At 35.7% G+C, this 21,780-nt stretch overlaps 1 protein-coding gene across 4 annotated transcripts in view; it reads left to right on the forward strand.

Moving 5' to 3' along the window:
• NGLY1 (N-glycanase 1) overlaps positions 1-19,485 on the forward strand; it is a 65,379-nt gene extending 45,894 nt beyond the window's left edge. The window contains exons 6-12 of one of the 4 annotated variants that reach the window (XM_055285493.2): positions 693-814; positions 1,981-2,126; positions 4,151-4,261; positions 5,579-5,743; positions 8,751-8,936; positions 18,223-18,400; positions 18,791-19,485. In XM_055285493.2, the coding sequence (XP_055141468.1) occupies positions 693-814; positions 1,981-2,126; positions 4,151-4,261; positions 5,579-5,743; positions 8,751-8,936; positions 18,223-18,400; positions 18,791-18,966 (1,084 nt within the window). In that variant the 3' untranslated portion in view covers positions 18,967-19,485. Of the gene's footprint in view, positions 1-692; positions 815-1,980; positions 2,127-4,150; positions 4,262-5,578; positions 5,744-8,750; positions 8,937-10,056; positions 10,738-18,222; positions 18,401-18,790 lie in introns of those variants that run through there. The other 3 variants (XM_055285499.2, XM_063637106.1, XM_055285510.2) reach the window with 3 other exon arrangements.
• Positions 19,486-21,780: the final 2,295 nt, after the last annotated feature.

Raw genomic sequence — 21,780 nt, forward strand, 5'->3', positions numbered from 1 at the left:
AAACACAGATCAAATAAAAGCTTTCCTCCCCAGCCACTTTCTGACCTGTTGTATTGTTTGATCACTAATCTGACCTGTTGTATTGTTTGATCACATTCTGCCATATATTAAACACTAAATCTGACCTGTTGTATTGTTTGATCACATTCTGCCATATATTTAAATTATTTGTGTTCATTCCTCAGTATTGTGAATACCTTGAAAGCAGTACTACTGTTTAATTATTTTTCACCAAATATTCTAACATTGTGCCTCATATGGTCTAGATTTCTAAATAAATATTTAAAAACAAATTAAAGGACAGGCGCAGTGGCTCACGCCTGTAATCTCAGCACTTTGGGAGGCTGAGGCAGGCAGATCACAAGGTCAGGAGATCGAGACTATCCTGGCTAACATGGTGAAACCCCGTCTGTACTAAAAATACAAACAAAATTAGCCAGACCTGGTGTCACGTGCGTGTAGTCCCAGCTACTCTGGAGGCTGAGCCAGGAGAATCGCTTGAACCCAGGAGGCGGAGGTTGCAGTGAGCCGAGATCGCGCTACTGCACTCCAGCCTGGGTGACAGAGCGAGACTCCATCTCAAAAAAAAAAAAAAAAAAGAAACATTTATGTTTAGCATAGAGATAATGTAAATTCTCTTAAAAATCTTGATTTTGATAATAAATCAAAGTTTTTTTTTCTTTTTAAACCAGATATAATAACCCTGAGAAACTTTTGGAAACAAGATGTGGACGGTGTGGCGAGTGGGCCAATTGTTTTACACTGTGCTGCCGAGCTTTAGGGTTTGAAGCTCGCTATGTTTGGGATTACACAGGTACAGAATGTGGAATGAGCAGAGGGTAGTAGGGCTTTGCAGGCTTACAGGTTTGGGTTTACATTCTAAGCCCATCATTCTCTGTTACTTTTTGGCCTTCTCAGTCTGCCGTGTAAAACAGTAATAATACCAACCTTCCAGGTTTTTTCGAAGGGATCACAAGAGTTTTATAAAACACCTAGCACTGTGCCTGGTGCTTTGCACTATAAATATTCCTTTTTTCCCCTTTATTTTATTTTTATTGATGCATAATAGATGTACATATTTGGAGGATACTTGTAATAATTTAATGCATTTATATAAATTGTACAGAGCAAATCAGTGTTACTGGGATACCTGTGATCTTAAATATTTGTCTTTATGCTGGAAACATTTGAATTACTCTCTTCTAGCTGTTATGAAATATGCAGTAGATTATTGTAAACACTCTATTGATCAAACACTAGGTCTTATTTCTTTTATTAGCAATTTACCATGGCATTTATAGTGATGTTATTTATATATGGATAAAAACATGTAATAATGTGCCATAGAAATCTTCATTGCTATAGGGATTACTATAAAAAAATTAGTAAACTGTAAACTTAAAGCACAGTATACAAAAATAATAAAAGTCATGTGATATTTGTGTTGTCCCTATTTAGAAATGACTTGTGTGGTCTACATGTTAAAAAGTTGTTTTCCTTGTGTTTCCCTTTTCTAAAGAATTAAATGAAACCTTCCATTAATAGTTAGTGTTCTCTTAAAATCAAATATAAAGTGTATATTGACCAGAGATTCTATTAGACTCCCTGCTGGTTCTGGGCCTTAAAGTCCAGAGAGAGAGAGACTGTAGTTTCAAAAGTGGCATTAACTCCTTCATGATGGTAAACTCAGAATGATATTTTTTATGCTGCTGTTTAATATGTCTACCTTCTTAAGAGTTATAACGCACATTAAGCCTAAAATTGACCACGTTAAAGGAGATTGGAAAAACATTTTTAAGGATTTCAAAGAGACAGAAATTAATACAGGTATTCTAAAATTCCGTGTGCCACAAAATGCAGTTATTAACTGAAATTCAGGTATTATGCATTACTTTATGATCCTTAGGAGTTTGTATATAGTTATTGGAAGTCATTCTGATTTCATTGTCTTTTTCCCATTGCACTCTTTTATTTGAGTAGATCATGTCTGGACAGAAGTCTATTCTCCTTCTCAGCAGCGGTGGCTGCACTGTGATGCATGTGAAGATGTCTGTGACAAGCCACTCCTCTATGAAATAGGATGGGGCAAGAAGCTTTCCTATGTCATAGCATTTTCAAAAGATGAGGTAGGGCATAAAAGAAAAAGCTTTTTTCCAAAAATAAAATATATTTTTTTCTTTTTTAACAGTTTTATGAACGTATAATTAACATACAATAACCTGCATATATTTAAATTGTACAGTTTGATAAGTTTTATTTGTATACACTGAAATCATCACTGCAAATCAGTATTCATTGTATGGATGTGCCATAGTTTACCATTTCACCTGTTGATGGCTATTTGGGTAGTTCCCAGTTTTTTTCACAATTTCAAATTAAGCTGCCATGAACATTCAGGCACACAAGTCTTTATATGGGCATATGCTGCCTTTTCTCTTTGCTTAATGCCTAGGAGTAGAATGGCTGCATTATATGGTAGATATACATATAACTTTTTAAGAAACCACTAAACTGTTTTTCAACGTGATTGTGCCATTTTACATTTTTGCCAGCAGTATGTGAGAGTTTCCAGTTTCTCCATGTCCTTGCTAACATTTAGTATGATCTGACTTTTTAATTTTATCCCCTTTAATAGGTGTGTAGTGGCATTTCATTATGGTTTTTATTTGTACTTCCCTAATGACAAATACTATTGAGCATCTTTTTATGTGTTTGCTTACCATCCATATGTCCCCTTTGCTTATTTTTTTTAATTGGGTATTATGTTTTCTTACTGTTGGGTTTTGAGAGTTCTTTATGTATTCTTGTATAAGTCCATTATCAGATATGTGCTTTGCAAAGATTTTTCTCCCTATCTGTAGTTTGTCTTTTCATGCTCTTAATAACTTTTGAAGAGAAGAAACTGGTGTTCAGTTTACCAGTTTGTTGTTTTATGGATTGTGCCTTTTGATGTTATATTTAAGAAATTTTGCCTAACCCTTGGTCACAATAATTTTCTCCTATATTTTGTTTTAGAAGTTTTGTATTTTTAGTTTTACACTTATGTCTGCGATCCATTTTGAGTTAATTTTTTTGTATGATCCAAGGTATGAAGTTTTTTTTTACATATGGATAATGAATTGTTCTAGCAACATTTATTGAAAAGATTATTTTTTCTCCATTGAATTGTCTTTCCACTTGTATCAAAAATCAGTTCTATAATATAAATTTAATACCATAAAAATGGATAAAATTTTTATTTGTTGAATTTTGTGGATTCAGCTTTGCAGATAAATTTTAAAAGGTAATGTTCTGAAATTTTCACTTTTTTATCATAGCATTTCTGGTTAAACTTATCAACTGTTTAGGAATGAATAAGTGATGTATTCTCTTCAGTTTATTTTACAGGCTTTTAAGTTTTATTTTATTTTAATTTTTTGAGACAGAGTCTCACCCTGTTGCCCAGGCTGTAGTGCAGTTGCATGATCCCAGCTCACTGCAACCTCTGCCTCCCAGGTTCAAGCAATTCTCCTGCCTCAGCCTCCTGAGTAGCTGGGATTACAAGTGCATGCCACCACACCTGGCTAATTTTTTTTGTATTTTTTTTTTAGTAGAGACGGGTTTCACCATGTTGGCCAGGCTGGTCTCAAACTCCTGACCTCAGGTGATCTGCTCACCGCAGCCTCCCAAAGTGCTGAGATTACAGGCATGAGCCACTGCACCCAGCCCCATGGCTTTTAAATTGTAAACAAAGGATAGTATTCTAAAAATTGCATTTAAGGCTAGGCGTGATGGCTCATGCCTGTAATCCCAGCACTTTGGGACTTCAAGGTGGGTGGATCACCTGAGGTCAGGAGTTTGAGACCAGCCTGACCAACATGGTGAAACCTCGTCTGTGCTTAATACAAAAATTAGCCAGGCGTGATGGTGCATACCTGTAGTCCCAGCTACTCGGGAGGCTGAGATACTAGAATCGCTTGACCCTGGGAAGTGAGACTGCAGTGAGCTGAGATCACGCCACTGCACTCTAGCCTGGACAACAGAGCGAGAATTCGTCTCAAAAAAAAAAAAAAAAAATGCATTTAAAAATTACATACATTCTAGGTATTTAGTAAATAAAGGTTGATGGTTGTAATCTTGTTAAGTATTTGTGTTCTGTTATTTGTTTCAGGTAGTTGATGTCACTTGGCGATATTCCTGTAAACATGAAGAGGTGATTGCCAGAAGAACTAAGGTTAAAGAAGCATTACTTCGAGAAACTATTAATGGGCTTAATAAGCAGGTATGGGGTGGCTATCTTTTTTGAAAGAACAGTTGACATTTTTTATGTAATCGAGAATAGCCATTTATTAGCCTATTGAAATTCTTAAAGTAGTAGCATTGTTTTATAAGCAAGAATATTTTAATATGTTATTTTTGTTCATTGAGAATTTTGAGGACCATTTTAAATATTATGAGTTATTTTGGATTAAACTGTCTCATCTCAAAGTTGTATGAAACAAAATTTTGATATTGATAGTACCTGACAAAAAGTGTGTTGTCTTATTTATCAATATAACTGTGCCTTGGATATGACACAGACTCATATTTATGTAGTATGTGTGTACATACACAGACACACACACACACACACCCACGTCCATGTGAGGAAATTTCTGAAGCAAGGCACAGGAAATTAACAATGACTACTTCTGAGGAGAGGAACTGGGGTTCCAAGATGAAAGGTTCAATTTTTATTTTATACCCGTTTGATAGTTTTAAAATTTTAACTCTATGCATGTGGGTTTTTTCATAAATTAAAAAATAAGCAATGAGTTTTGCTGGAGCAGGCAGAACAGGGCAGAGCACATTAATCTAATCAGTGATTATGATTCCAGGTGAGGTTTCAGTCTATTTTGAATCTGCACTTACTCCTAATGTGTAGCCCTTCAGAGATCTCTACCTGAAAACCTGGAGTATTTGCTAGACCCCCTTGCAGTAGAAGACTCTGACCCTCAGTTTATTTTTACCCCAGCACTGTGATTCTGCTAAAAATTGTGCTTTGATTTCCAGCACTTTAGTCACTATTTTGTCCTTGGCTTCTCAGCCTCTTCTCATGCCACTTAATAATTGACAAATGACTAGAAGGGAAAAGAGGTGCAGTATGTGCCCTTCACCTCAATTCTTTTCTTCTCTTGGAATCTTGACTTCTGAAGTTTTGGCTGCCTTTGCAGCTTTCTGTTGCATTCAAACAGGTGTTTATATGTGAGTGTTCTGTGTGTGTGTTTCCACTGGCTTTTCTAGCTTTCCTCAGCAAGACATTCTGACACAAGCCAGTCTATCAGGAGTTGCTACCTTCATTATAAATAAATCTAGGACAGTAGAGCTCATGGAGAGTTGGAAATAGGTGTTAAATGATTTCCCAACATAAAATTTATAAGATTATTTAAGTTTTCCACAGTGTCCTTTTTATTTTCTGAATAATATATGTTTGAAAATAAAATTCAGTAGTTGTTTCAAGACCTCTTAAAATGCAAGTGTTTTAAGTATATTCTTGCTTAGAGATGGACCTATACATTCCCCTAATCTTAACAACTTTTTTAAAAAACATGAATTACAGAGGCAACTGTTTTTGTCAGAAAACAGAAGGAAAGAACTTCTCCAGAGGATAATTGTGGAGCTTGTTGAATTTATATCTCCCAAAACCCCTAAACCTGGAGAACTTGGGGGAAGAATATCTGGGTCAGTGGCTTGGAGAGTAGCCCGAGGTGAAATGGGTCTACAGGTATTTAATTCATTCTAGCATGATGATCCTTTTACTTTCCTGCTTCCTATACTATGCTCTTACTATACTATGCTCCAACTGCATTGACTATGACCTTTTAGTTAACTTGAGAGTAATTATTTTAAAATGCAAACATTTGAAGAGAACCAGTAATTGATTTACATAGCATAATCATGTGTAAGAGTTAGCAAAGCATTTTTAAAATGGGACTGAAAATTTTTTACTTTATGTAAATTTTTAGTGCAGTATAACTTTTACTGAAGAATATACAAGAAAATGCACAAATTATAAATGTACAGCTTAATGAATGTTTACAAATTTAACACCCATGTAATCGCCAACCAGAATAAGAAATAGATCACTGGAACCGTAGAAGCAAGCATGAGTTTCTTTGCCCACTGCCTTACACCCTTGAAAGTAATCGTTATTCTGGCTTCTAACATCATATATTAGTTTTGCCTGTTGTTGTGCTTTATATAAATGGAATCATATAGCACATACTGTTTTGTATATAGCTTCTTTGTGCAACTTTGTGTCAGTGAGATACATGTTGTGACATGTATGGTATGTTTATTCTCATTGCTGTGTAATTCATTGTATGAATGTAATTTTTCACTGTTGATGGCTATTTGGGTTATTTCTAGTTTTGGCTGATATAAATGGTGCTGCTCTGAACATTTATATTCATGTTTTCAGTGAATATGTTTAGGCATTTTGTTGGATGTATACCTAGGAGTAGAATTGCTAGGTAATAGAGTATGAGTATATTCAGCTTTTGTAGATATTGCCAAACAATTTTTCAAAATGGTTATGCCAGCTTATACTCTCACCAGCAGTATATGAAATTTTTCGACATCTTTGTGTACACTTGGTATTGTCTACCTTTTTCATTTTAGCAGTTCTGGTGGCATATAGTAGTATCGTGATTTTAATTTGCATTTTGGTGATGACTGATTATGTTGAATGCCTGTTCTTTAAACTTTTGGATATCCTCGTTCTCTTTTGTGAAGTGCTTATCTAGGTCTTTTAAAATGAGATACTAATGCACTTAAAAGAATGCTGTTTTACTTTTTTCCTTTCCAGGTGAAAACTTTATGGAGTGGGGAAAATACAGAATTTGGGGAATTCAGCTGATGAAAGTGTTTATTTCTTGTTATATGCTTGCATATATCTGATATTGGCTAGAAATTGTTGGTGGCATGATTACTGTTACATTAAAACTTATTTTAAGATATCACATGATAACCTTCCAAAATTAAATAACACTGGAAATATAATTTCCATAGGTAGGTCCTAAAGTTAAGGGACTAGATAAAAATCAGTGTGCTAGACTTTGTAACGGGCATTAGGACAGTATAATAGACTGTCCTTTGCCCTTAGGGAGCTAAAGTTGAGTCACTGGAGAGCATTTAATATAAATGTTTAGGAAATTTGCAATGAAAAATGCTTGAAAGAAAAATAACTCTTCACAATATCAATATCAAGCATTTCCAAACAAATTAAAATTTTATTTGTCTACTTTTTCTAAATTTGCCATTGTTGCGGCTCATTTCTCTAGTAACAGAGTATGTTTTAAAGGAGTGAATTATCACTAATAAATTTTATGTTTGCTTTTTAATTTATCCCATCGTCTGTATCAGGCAGTTAAAAGTGTTGGTTCAGCCATAGGATTGCAAGATCCAAATTCAACAAATAATTCAAATCACTGCCAGTGCAGTGTGTTACAAGTATAAATCTAAATACAGCCAGTTAAAAAGAGCTAATTTAATTCACAGCTGTATTCAATTTAAAACATGGATATTAATTAGGTCTTCATTTCTTTTTATGCATGGGTGTGCTACCTCTTGCATGGCATGAAAGTTGATTAACTTTAAAAATATGAATTGGGTTGCATACCACATTGTTTTCCCTTTTGAAATTTTTTTTTAAGTTTCTTAATTGCTGGAGACCATTTTAGGGCCATGGATTTAAAAAGAAATCATTTTTTCCTTTAGAAATGGATGTTTGTTTTAAAAGTAAATAGAAAAACATTAATCCTAAATAGTTTTGGAATTAATCTTGCAATCAATTGGAAACAGAAGGAACATTGGTGCTATCATTTCCAGAAAGAAAAGTTTTATTTTAATCTTAGAATTAAAATATTTTATAAAATATTAATGCTATTTTGGACTAGAATGCAAAGATTGCCTGGGATTTTAAGGTTAAAATGCGAGCTTTTGTAATAATTTTACACATGCAGAAGACTATTTCATGCTATACCTCTCAGCTGCTCTCCTAGCTTACGGAATTAGGAAAGGACAGTAAGGAAATGGTTGAGCACTGAGGATGAGAAAGAATCAAGTATGTGGAGAGTAGAAAGAAAAGCATCCTAGACAAAGGAAGTAGCACGTGTCAAAGCCATGAGGCAAAATGAGCTGGACCTTTTTGAGGAACTAAAGGAAAAGTAATGTGATGTGAGTATAGAAATGAAAAGGAAGAGTAACAGGAGATCTGGTTGGAGAAGCAAACAAGGTGAACGATCACATAAGGCCCTGGTAGCCTTGGTAAAGAGCTTGGAGTTTAAGTCACTGAAGTGAGTTAAGCAGGAAAGTGACATATCCTAGTTGACATTTTTTCAAAAACCATTTTCATTGCTATGTGGAGCATGGATAGGAGAGGTAAGAGTTGAAAGCTGGGAGTCAGCTTCAGGAGACAATTGTAGAAGTCCAAGTAGGGGATAGTGGTGGTGGTAGAAAACAATAAAAATGAATGAATTCATTGAATGCAAAATCACAAAAATATAAGTCAGAGCTCATACTTCTTGTTTTTCTCTCTAGTAATGTTTAGAGTTATAATAACATCATACTGATTATATTTAATTTATAAAATAATTTACAAATTTTCCAATGGCACCAATTTTTTCTTTTCAGTTTTGAAGGATTCTCTTTCCACTCTGCTTACTAATTTCTCTTTTTTCTTTTTTACATCTTTCATAATGTTGAAAAACTAATTCTGCTTTCTTTTTAAGAGAAAAGAAACCTCGTTTATTCCCTGTGAAAATGAGAAGATTTCTAAACAGCTCCACCTTTGTTATAATATTGTGAAAGATCGTTATGTTCGAGTTTCAAATAACAATCAAACCATTTCTGGATGGGAGAATGGTGTGTGGAAAATGGAATCTATATTCAGAAAAGTTGAAACAGACTGGCACATGGTAACTTAATGCATAAAACCGTAAAACTTTTGTCATTGTTTAAACAAATACAGATTGGCTTCATTTTTCAGTTGTGTAAAATATGAAAACTGATATATCAAACTTATTTTTAGTAATCCTATAACCTGGAAAAGAAAATTCTGTCCCCAATGTGTAATCAAAAGTCCACTAGAAATTCTTGCATTTATATCAAGAAAGTATCTGTTTTCATCAAAGAGGATGAATTTAGTTATTTCATAGGGAAAAATAAATATGATCAATCCATGTGACTGATTTTTGCATGGATATATATACATATATATTCTGTTTGATTATATATATATATATATACATATAGTATATTGTGAATTAATTGCTTCACAGATGTGTATTGATTGCCCATTAAATACAGGCTATTTAGGGAGTATAATAGATTTAGTTCAAAATTTCAGAAAGCTAAACATCTAACAGGCATTCACTTCAAAGAATGTGGATGATTGAGCAGCAATATTGGTTATTTCTTCTCTATATCTTAAAAAAATAATTAAGTAGAGGTTAGGACTATAGCAGTTCATTTATACCAAGTTGCATATTATTGTCACATGCTATCAGTAACAAATAAGAGACTTTGCTTTAAAACTGCCTGCTCCTTAGAAACACACCAAAATAAACTTAAAGCTATTCACATGACCTCAGTAGATCTGATCATATTATTGATAGATTTTCATAGGAATTAATTAACTTATAGGAAGCTTTTAAAGTTAATTTACCAAGATACTTGAGTGGGAAGTTGTTCACTTATAAAATATATTGGATAGATGAAAAAAGTGAGTCACATATAAACAGCTGCTAGTGTTTATGAGCATCTGTTATATGCTGTCACTGTACTAGACATTAATCAAATTACCAGACATACAGAGATAAGGTCTTTGCTTTTCTCTTTTTCTTTTTCTTTTTTTTTTTTTTTTTTTTGAGACGGAGTCTCGCTCTGTCTCCCAGGCTGGAGTGCAGTGGCGCGATCTCGGCTCACTGCAAGCTCCGCCTCCCGGGTTCCCGCCATTCTCCTGCCTCAGCCTCTCCGAGTAGCTGGGACTACATGCGCCCGCCACTACACCTGGCTAATTTTTGTTTGTATTTTTAGTAGAGACGGGGTTTCACCGTGGTCTCGATCTGCTGACCTCGTGATCCGCCCGCCTCGGCCTCCCAAAGTGCTGGATTACAAGCGTGAGCCACCGCGCCCGGCCTTTACTTTTCTCTTTTTCAGTCGTAAGTTTTTGTTCAAAAACTTATCTTGCTGCTTAAACATAGAAATACTCCATTTATATCACATTGTCTAATACTAAAAAAGTTGAGGTATTTTTGTATTAATAACTTATAGGATTATTCTAAATTTTGGAATTTTCTTCTTTAGCTAAAGAAATGCATAAAAATAGAGATAAAATTTAAAATTTCAAGATATCTGTAATTAGTTGTACAGTTGATGAGAGAGGATGAACATCTTCTAGAAGACTATCCTTAGCCTAAGAATTTCTCTGAACAGAAAGCAAGGTAGAATAAAAGTGTTTTTTATCCAATGACTAGTCTATACTTGCTAAAATGGAGAAAAATCATGTGTTTCCTCCTAACCAGCAATGTTAGTAAAGTAGTAATGATGGGGAAAATAGCGATGTGTTACAGAAGATGTGATATGCCAAGAAACAGAACTACTGTATGGAGTATTTCTTCTTTGTTTTATACACTCATTTGTTCATCAGCAAACTTGTACTGTTGTGCCAGGCATTATTCTCAGCTACATGAACAAAAAGATGATTCCTGACCTCACGATCTAAAAGCAGAAGCCAAAGCATAAACTGCCGTCTTAACCATGATGCAGGGTGCTATAATAAGGATATCAACACATTGCTATGGAAACAGCGAGGTGGAAGTAATTAGCTTTGGCTGTAGGAGTTGGGCAAAGCTCCACTGAGCAGATGACATTTGAGCTGGACGCTGAAGGTTGAGTAGGTGTTCATCACGCAAGGAAACAAAAAAAAAAAGGCATGGAGTATGTGGCATGTTTCAAGATCTCCAAATAGAACATTTTAGCCAGAGAGGGGCTATAGTATGAGAAAGATTTAAATAATGTAAACGATAGACAAAGGCCATTAAATGGAAAACACACCCCTATTCAAGTAAAGCATATGCGTTAATATACTTTTATGAAGGGTACCATTTTTTTTAAGTTGAATGAATTTCTTTCTAGCTACATATATTTAGTATCAAACGAAGAAAAATACTAGAATCTTTACTTGTAGAGAGTGATAACTCAGAAGTAACAATTGTCATTATAACTTGGGTATTCCATCTAAATCAGCATTTCTGGTTCTGTACTAGCACGCCCCCAATTAGGGATTTTCTAGCTCTGTTGAATAGTAAACCTATTTCTCACCACACTTTTTCTCAGTAATCTCCAACCAGGTATCATGGCAGATCACATGCAGCCTGCTTTCAGAGTTTTAGAACAGATTCTTTACCTCTCAAAGAGGTATCCTCCCAGGAGCACAAAGATTAAAATTTGCTATTTAGCAAATAACATTGTTCGATAATATTTGAATTGAAAAGAATATAAAACTAAATCAAGAAGACCAGTATGCTTTTTGGGAGGCAAGTGATAACACCTTGATAAAAGCAGTATTAATAGCTTTCTAACTAATCTCCATCTGTCCTAATCTTTTCAAAGCTGTGATCCATGCTATCACTAAAGAAACATTTACAAAAACTTAATCCTTAACTGAGTGCTCTTAGAGTAAGACATACCTCCACGTCTTTTCCAAATCTGGTCCTTGCCTTCTTCTCTGGCTTTGCCTTGCACTGTGCTACCCCTTGCTCTCTGCATTGCAGATATATTGCCCCTTCTCCCTTCTTCACAGAACCTCCTATACTTCTCTTTTTTGATTAATTTATTCTTAACCTTACCACTTGGCCCAAGCCTTACTCCCTCAGGTCCCAGCAAACTGAATCCATTTCCCTCTTTATAGATTCATTGTACCATATACCTCTCTTTCATGACGTGTATTCAACACATAGATATGAAAATAAATTATTTGTCTCTTTCTCTAATGTTTACATTAGATTGTAAACAATTCTCAAGAGGAGACTTTTTCTTTTTCTACTCACGTTTGTACTCTCAGTATTCATGTATCTGGCATAGTACCTGATACATAGTAAGTGTTTAGTGAAGATTGGTGAATGTAAAAATGTGTGTGGCATAAATTCTGCATCACCCTAGGGCTATGTAGAACACTGTAAAAACTTCACTTTGTTGAGTGTCCTTTGGATGGTCTTAGAATACTTTTTGATTTTGATGACTTTTATCCTTCTCTTTGTCACTACAGTCATTTTAGCATTTTGGTGGGGTGGGGGGCGGGTGCATGGCATTATGTCAAGAATTCATTCAGCACTCAGCAAATACGCACATTGTCAAATACTGTGCTTGGCAGTCAGATGTAATGATGAATTAAGAGGCAAGCCTCAAGGTGCATATCAGCTGGTAAAGTGAAAGACGTGGGTCAACTGTTTGGATTAATGGGGTTGGTTAGAAGAGTATGTGTTTATGATACTGAGAGAAAGAAGACAGAAACAAGAGCCACTATCACCCCGAATCTGAGTGAAAAAAAAACCTCATACTCCCAAGTATTTTGTTTTGTTTTGTTCACTCTACAAGTATTTTGTTTTGTTTTTTTCTGTTCTCTTTACAACAATCAACTCAGACCTCTGACCAAATATGTGGAGGGGTGGGTTCCCCCAAATAAGCAAGCAAGTAATTCTGCAGCAGAACCAGCTGAGTGACCTCTAATGCAATCAATTCTAACATGATCTTCCTGGAGATAACATTAGATCCCAAATGTTGAGAACCTAGTCCCCAAGACTGTCCCCTCCCCACTTCAGATGCCAATCACAAGCTCTAGTTTGTTTTACGTGTGCTTCTGACCAACTGGCTATAAATCAGATGACTCTGTCCTTGGAGTCAATTAATTTTGCTAGAGTGACTCATAGAACTCAGGGAAACATGTTTACTGGTTTATTATAAAGAATATTACAAAGGATGTAGATGAAGAGATGCACAGGGCAAGGTATAGGAAGGCACATGGAGCCCCTCTGCCCTCCCTGGGTGCGCCACCCTCCAGGAACCTCCATGTGATCAGCTCTCCAGAAGTTCTCCAAACCCTGTCCTCATAGGCCTTTTATGGAGTCTTCATTGGATTTTCATAACCATAAAAACAATGTAGAAATATGATTGGACAAAAAGGGTGTGATCTGATACTAACAGCCTGACAAAACCCAGCAGAGCCTGTCTGTTCAGATTCTTCTTGGTCTCTCTGTGCAGCATTTCTACCTCCAGGGTATGGAACAGGACATTTTCTGAAATAGGGGTTTTATGACCCACAATCAGACAAGGTAGGTCAGATAAGTTATTTATGGTCAGCTCCAAGAAAGCAAGTTGTGGGGAGATGAGAGTTTATTTTGTTTCCATGGCCTGCCTTAGAAGTAATAAAGGCTATGGGAGTTATGAGCCAGGAACCATGAATGAAAATCTGGAGATACATATACACATATCATAATATCACAATGAGTCAGAGAAGGCCTTGCAGAAGAAGTAATATCTGAGTTGGCTTTTGGAGAGGAGGAAGAGGGAGAGTTTCTTAGTATGAGGACAGGATATGGAAGGGGAAGTTGTTTGGGGACATGAGAAATAGTGTCTTCCAAAGCACTGAGGTGAGAGACATCTGGTATATTCAGGAAAGAGTGAGAAGTAGAGAATATGGAGGAGAATAGTGAGAAATGAGACTAGAGAGGTAAATAATTGTCAGGTCCCAGATACTTTGATTACCTTGCAATTGTGTAATAGGAAACCATGAAAGTTTCCTATTACAAATGGAATAAATTGGTAGTATACATGGAAATCTTAAAAATTCTATCCAGATTCTACAAATGGAATAAATTGGAAGTATACACAGAAATATTTAAATACAATGGGAACTAGGAGTGGATTCATGTTTGATTTTCAAGACAAAATGGAATAACCAAAAATAAGACTCATTGCAAGTACCAGTTTACCAGCAACAAGTTAAGATCCCTTGAAATACAACTGCTTTGCTGGGTATCTGTGGGAATGATGGACTTCAGGGTGCCTGCTGTATGGTGAACTTAATTTGAGTGAATTTTAGCAGCCTAAGTAGAACAATAATTTTAAGAGTGTATTAAAGAAGAGCTTCAAACAATATAGTACAAACTGAACCTCTAGGGAGCCATAGCAGCCTGACATGTAGTAATCAAAAAATCTTTGAGCAAAGATCTTCTGTAGAATATTAGTTACATAAAGCCAACATGCAAATTCTTCTCAGTCCTGAAAATAGTGGTTACAGCCACAACCTAAAGGACATGTTCTATTTTTATACATTGTGAATAGTATGGCTTATGCCTAAACCCTAGACACACAGGTCTTGTTCTCACCCAAAGGTTGTATATGCCCATATGTGCTTACAGACATCAACAAGGACCAAGGATGGGTCACCGGTGGGAGGAGGGGTTGGGTGGTATATATAGAATCCAGGAGAAAACCTCCATGATTTCTGACTTTACTAGCACTCCTGCTAAAGTAGGATAGCAACACTTACCTTTTCAAGACCTACAAATTACAAAACCGAGCTTATAGAATGCACACAATAAATTTAAAAAAACTTTTTTAAAGCCAACAGGCAAAAATATGTCTATCAAATAACTCATTGATGTTAGGAACAAACAACAGTTGTAAACAAAAAATTTTTTCTCTACACTAAACAAGTGAATATTTGGTTTTTTTCCTTTTAAATAAATTATAGTTATTGATTGTGTTCGTATTATAACATAGACAGGACCAGAGTTGGAGGTTTTTTATAAATTCTGTTGTTTTAGTACATTTTAATTTACCAAACTGAGTATACATATTCTTGGTAACTTTCTACCACCTCTAAAAATGAGTCTTTGACAGAATATATTTTGCAAAAAAGATGATAGGAATTTTCTATATAAATAGGGTGTTTTATCTCCATATACTGTTTCTTTAACATAAGAGACCTTTTTTATTTTGCTCATAGTATGTTTGAATGTTGAAACATTTAAGTATGAAATCATTAACTCTATCTTATTCTTTAGAGTCTTAAAAGCTGATGATGCCTTTAGGACTGAAAATTTTAAGGCTTTAATAAATGTTGTCAGGCATGTTCAACAGCTACTATAAACCTTCTCTTAAACAGTTAAAAGCACAGTTCTGACCCAGACCCACACAATATAATTAAGGCAGTTATTGGAGTAAGCTAGATTTGAAGTTAACCTAATTTCAGCCTATCATATTTTATACCCACACTTTTGAGGGACATTTGAATCTAGTGAGCTCTGAAAAGATACAAGATACAGAAATGCATATTGAGACATAAATTTGAGTATATCTGTTAATATTTATGTCTTAAGATTACTCTCCTCAATTCTTTTAGTTCTTTTAATTCACCTTTCTTCCAGTAACCTCTCTGTTTGGCTCTTCTTTCCCAGATATCCCCCTTTGCTAGCCATTCCTTTAAAGGAGCAATTAACCTGTGTGTAACCCAGATGCCTAATAGTTTAGGATGGGTGAAACTAATGACTCCCGGGGAACACCGGTGGAGTTCTGAGTCCCACGTCCTCCTTACAAACGGCTGTAAGAGGAGCATGCAGTAGGAATATATATGAACATCGGAGGATGTTATAGTGACGTTGTCCAAACTTGAGTGGAGCAATTGACAGTTCCACATCTAGGTTTGTCAACAACAAAGAACAGTTGGCTATACATACCTACTCTGAGTAGTTTAAGATCATTTTCTTTGGAGAGTGATTGTTCAGTTGTTATATAATCTCTAACTCACTGATTCTAAAAATTTTCAGATTAAATTAATGGGCATACCTGGAAGAAAAATAGCTATAGGTTGGTTGTCAAATAGATGGTGATGAGAATACTATCGGTGATTGATATTTTTACTTGATGAGTAAAGACCAGAATACAGAATAGTACATGTAATAGGATATTCCATGGCAGATGTGTTTTATATGGTACTTTCAACTATTTGCCCCTGAGCTAGAGTATGAGTTAGATGTTTCTAAAAAGATCAAGTCTAACATGAATATATATATATATATATATATATATATATATTTGTATACAGATCTTAAATACTTAATATTTACTAAATGTTTTTATTTATTTTTTTTAGACAGAGTCTCGCTCTGTCACCTGGGCTGGAGTGCAGTGGCACCATCTCGCTCACTGCAACCTCTGCCTCCCTTGTTCAAGCAATATTCATGTATCAGCCTCCTGAGTAGCTGGGATTACAGGTGTGCACTAACATGCCCGGCTAATTTTTGTATTTTTAGTAGAGACGGGGTTCCACCATGTTGGCTAGGCTGGTCTTGAACTCCTAACCTCAAGTGATCCAACTGCCTCAGCCTCCCAAAGTGCTGGGATTACCGGTGTGAGTGATCACGTCTGGTGCTAAATGCTTTTATGAATCCAGAAACTGTGCCCCCAGAGAGCTTATGATTTGATGAAGGTAGGTCAGAGTATGGGCAGTATAAAAGAGTATAGTATAAAAAAATTAAAAGGAGCATTGGCAATTCAAGGTGGGATGAAATTGTGGAAGATTTTCTTTTCTTTTTTTTTTTTTTTTTTTTTGTTTGTTTGTTTGTTTGAGACGGAGTCTTGCTCTGTCGCCCAGGCTGGAGTGCAATGGCGCCATCTCGGCTCACTGCAAGCTCTGCCTCCTGGGTTCACACCATTCTCCTGCCTCAGCCTCCTGAGTAGCTGGGACTACAGGCCCCTGCCACCAAGCCCGGCTAATATTTTGTATTTTTAGTAGAGACAGGGTTTCACTGTGTTAGGATGGTCTCGATCTCCTGACCTCGTGATCCACCTGCCTCGGCCTCCCAAAGTGCTAAGATTACAGGCCTGAGCCACTGCGCCCAGCCTAATTTTGGAGGATTTCTAAAGCTAATAGATTAGACTTAATGTAAGAACCAAGTACTTGCTGTATGTACATTTCAGACCAGGCAGATGACATAAAGAGAGTGGGATTTTAAAACATTAATCTGATCAGAGCCAGGCATGGTAGCTCACACCTATAATCTCAGCAACTCGGGAGACTGAGGCGAGCGTTCAAGACCAGCCTGGGCAACATAGTGAGACCCTGCCTCTAAAAACATTTTTTTAATTAGCCAGGCATGGTAGTTGGAGGCTGAGACAACAAGGTCATTTTAACCCAGGAGTTCAAGGCTGCAGTGAGCTATGATCACACCACTGCATTCCAGCCTGGGTGACAGAGTGAGACCCTGTGTCTAAAATAATACACTTGAAAATAAACATATGATCAGAGCAATTGGAATTGCACAACAGTAGTCAATTGCATTAAGAAGAGTGTAAAGTCCAAACTGTAGTAGTAAGTGCAGTATTAGTGAGGAAGGGGTTTCTTTCCAACAATTATTTCAAACAAATACATAGAATTTTGTGGGAATTCAGACGTAAGGGATGAATGACTGAAGAGTCAGTCTTAAGAGTTTGAGCATGGTTGAATAGAGTGACCTGTGAAAGACCAAGGCTGTGAATGTCAGTTTTCATGGCAATGTTTTGAGGAGTGTAGATAAAAGTATGAGAGGGGATGAGCTGGAAGCAGCCAGTAGGCTTAGATGCCTTAAATAGTATATATTTAATGTGCTAAAGGGCGTTGATGAAGGAACAGGGAGCATGCTATTTAGAGAAGTGAGCATGGATATCACCTTTTAAACCATTAGTTAGCAATTGCTCAGCTTTTTCTCGATTTAGAGGCTATAGCATACCACGTCACGCTAGGAAAGCGTATATGAAAATCCAGACTTAGAAAAGAAATAAAAATTAAGGAGTAGTTGCATTTAAAAGGATTCTTCATTTTCAGCAGGATTAATCATAAAACTCATTTTAAAGAGTTGAACTTCTTAATATAAAAGTACATGATTTACCAAAATTTGGTTAGTATGCAGTCCTTTAGAATTGCACTTTTTGGGGACATCTGCATTCAAATAATACCTGTCTTCTAGGGTAAAAGATGCTATGGGAAAAATTGCCAAAAAAAATGTTAGCAGTAAGGACCTTTTCAACAGAGAAAAGTTAGTTTTTAAATAACCACTTGTACATACTACCCTGTGACAGTAATATTCTTCACTAAGTTTGTTTTCTGTACTATTTCATTTTTTCTGACAGTTCCTTTCTCCCCATCCCTACTCCTTATAGGTATATTTGGCCCGAAAGGAAGGATCATCTTTTGCTTATATTTCCTGGAAGTTTGAGTGTGGGTCGGTTGGCCTAAAAGTAGATAGCATTTCTATTAGAACAAGTAGTCAAACTTTTCAGACCGGAACAATAGAATGGAAATTGCGATCTGATACAGCACGAGTAGAACTGACAGGCGGTAAGCATTTGCCTGGAGAATTAGTCATGAAATATATATATATACCACTCTGAAGACCAATTGTACTTATTTGAGATGTAGCTCTTTTTCGTACCTAAGAGTTATTGATACTATTTCAGTAAAAAAAAAAAAAAAAATTTTTAATAAAACGTGTGTGATCCCATTGTAACAGAAAGGCTGATGTTTTCTGTTGTGAAATACAAATGCAAGGAAAAAAATCATTTCTTTGTTTCAAAGGACGCATTTCTTCCATAAAGAATAATTTGTATTTATTTTTAAGGGTTTATTTTAACTTATACATCAGCCTATATAAAATACATTTCAAAACAATCTATGCCCTTTAAATTACCAAAAGCAAAATGTTAATTTTTTTTTTTTTCCCTCTAACAGATAACAATCTTCACTCCTATGCTGATTTTTCTGGTGCCACTGAAGTTATTTTGGAAGCAGAATTAAGCAGAGGAGATGGTGACGTCGCTTGGCAACACACTCAGCTGTTTAGACAAAGCTTAAATGACCATGAAGAAAGTTGTTTGGAGATAATTATAAAATTCAGTGACCTTTGAGAACCTGAACATTATAGAAAAGCTGGCAATAATCAAGGACTTACTAAAGTAGTCTGTTGGTTCAGTGCGTGCTTAGTTGGCAGTTACCACCCCGTGCTAGCATATTTCTTTTGCTAGCTATCCATCATGTAACCCTCATGAAAATATCTTTGTACGTGGACTATAATAAAATATTGAATAAAAAACTTTCTTCCATATGTGACTATAATTTGGAGTAAAGTCTTGTTGACCCAATATGGGATTTTAATCTAAAAACTGTAAGTATAGTTTTAAAAGTTAAATAATGATAATCATGATTAAATGCGATTCATGATTATGGTAAAATCTTGGGCTTATGATAGTAATTTGACATTTTCTGATTAGCCATTCATTTCTTCAGAAGTGGTTGAATTAGAGTCTTCTAATATTTTTAATTTTTAATTAATGTGAAAGTACAGTATCAAGTTATATAATGCATGAAAATTTATATGATTATAAATATGCAGGCATTTAAGAAATAAAATGAATTATTTTCCCTTACATCTTTTTAGTGGTTATTTTGGCTAAATAAAAGTCTTTTTTCTAAACATTGAAAAATACTTGAATAGATATGAGTTATGAAAACATTTAACATTGACAACATAAACTAGGATACATTTTAAATTCCATAATATGTGGACATTTTGAAAATGCCTTAACCTTTGAGTTATATTTTTATCTACCTCATTGAATAAAATATTCTTGATTTTGAAACTATGTAACTATATTATACAGTATCTATATATCAAGAGGTTTGTGTATATTCTCTATAACATTCTCAAGTTTAGTGAACATTTATTAAGCATTTATGTACAAAGCATTGTGATAGCACTGTGGAGGAAGCAGTGGTGAAAAAGACACAGCCCCAAGCCTCCCAGATTCCTTTGTGATATTCTGCAAAGTGAGTTCTCAACTCTTTATAGAAGAAAAAGGCATACTCAGACTCTCACCCTGTGCCACTCAATAGAACATGACATGTATTATAAAATATATAATAAGATCCTGAAACAAAGGTCTTATATTTATTCTTTTTTTCTTTTGAGAGATGAGATCTTGCTATGTTGCCTAAGCTGCTTGGAACTCCTGGGCTTAAGCCATCCTCTCACCTCAGCCTTCCAAGTAGCTGGGACTACAGGCATGAGCCATAAGAAAGTTTTCTGGAACTCTCAGACTCGAAATTTTAACCTATAGTGGCCAAGTACTTAAGATTGGAAGGACTTGACACTTGTCTTGTGGTGTCTGCTATTGGCACAGTGAGTATTTTGATGATCATATGGACTAATCTGTTAACCAGCATGAAAAAACCTAGAACTTTTCAAGCAATTTTATAAAGATGGTAATAGAATGTAGGAACTCAACTGAATGGATGCATTCCAACTTTTACTGTGGCTTTAAGCAGAAAAAAGTGTTCGAGTTCAAATGTTTTATGTTGCTATAGAGTTGAACTGTCAAAGAGAAAAAGTGGTTGCACCCTCTTTTTTGGAATACTTTTCAATATATATACATATTTTTCATTTTACTTTAAGTTCTGGGATACAAGTGCAGAACGTATAGGTTTGTTACGTAGGTATATGTGTGCCATGGTGATTTGCTGCACCTATCAACCCGTCTTCTAAGTTTTAAGCCCTGCATGCATAAGCTGTTTGTTCCAATGCTCTCCCTCCCCTTGTACCCCACCCCCCGCCTGGCCCCAGTGTGTGTTGTTTCCTTCCCTGTGTCCATGTGTTCTTATTGTTCAACTCCCACTTATGAGTGAGAACATGCAGTGTTTGGTTTTCTGTTCCTGTGTTTGCTAAGGATGATGGCTTCCAGCTTCATTCATGTCCCTGCAAAGGACATGATTTCATTCCTTTCTATGGCTGCATAGTTATTCCATGGTGTATATGTACCACATTTTCTTTATCCAGTCTGTCATTGATGGGCATTTGGGCTGGTTCCATGTCTTTGCTATTATACATAATGCTGCAGTAAACATACATGTGCACGTGCCTTAATAGTAGAGTGATGTATATTCCTTTGGGTATATATACCCAGCAATGGGATTGCTGGGTCAAATGGTATTTCTAGTTCTGGATCCTTGAGAAATCACCACACTGTCTTCCACAATGGTTGAATTAATTTACATTCCTACCAACAGTGTAAAAGCATTCCTGTTTCTCCACAGCCTCACCAGCATCTATTGTTTCTTGACTTTTTAATAATCACCATTCTGAGTGGGATGAGATAGTATCTCATTGTGGTTTTGATTTGCATTTCTCGAATGATCAGTGATGTTGACCTTTTTTTCATATGTTTATTGGCCACATAAATGTCTTCTTTTGAGAAGTGTCTATCCATATCCTTTGCCCACTTTTTGATGGGGTTGTTTTCTCTTGTAAATTTGTTTAAGTTCCTTGTAGATTCTGGATATTAGATCTTTGTCAGATGGATAGATTGAAAAAATTTTCTCCCATTCTGTAGGTTGCCTGTTCACTCTATGATAATTTCTTTTGCTGTGCAGAAACTCTTTAGTTTAATTAGATCCTATTTGTCAATTTTTGCTTTTATTGCAATTGCTTTTGGCGTTTTCGTCATGAAGTCTTTGCCCATGCCTATGTCCTGAATGGTATTGCCTAGGTTTAATCAGTGTGCAAAAATCACAAGCATTTCTATACACCAACAATAGACAAGCAGAGAGCCAGATCATGAGTGAACTCACATTCATAATTGCTACAAAGAGTATAAAATACCTAGGAATACAGCTAACAAGGGATGTGGAAGACTGCTTCAAGGAGAACTACAAACCACAGCTCAAGG

The sequence above is a fragment of the Symphalangus syndactylus genome, chromosome 1 (genome assembly GCF_028878055.3).
Source record: "Symphalangus syndactylus isolate Jambi chromosome 1, NHGRI_mSymSyn1-v2.1_pri, whole genome shotgun sequence".
NCBI lineage: Eukaryota > Metazoa > Chordata > Mammalia > Primates > Hylobatidae > Symphalangus > Symphalangus syndactylus.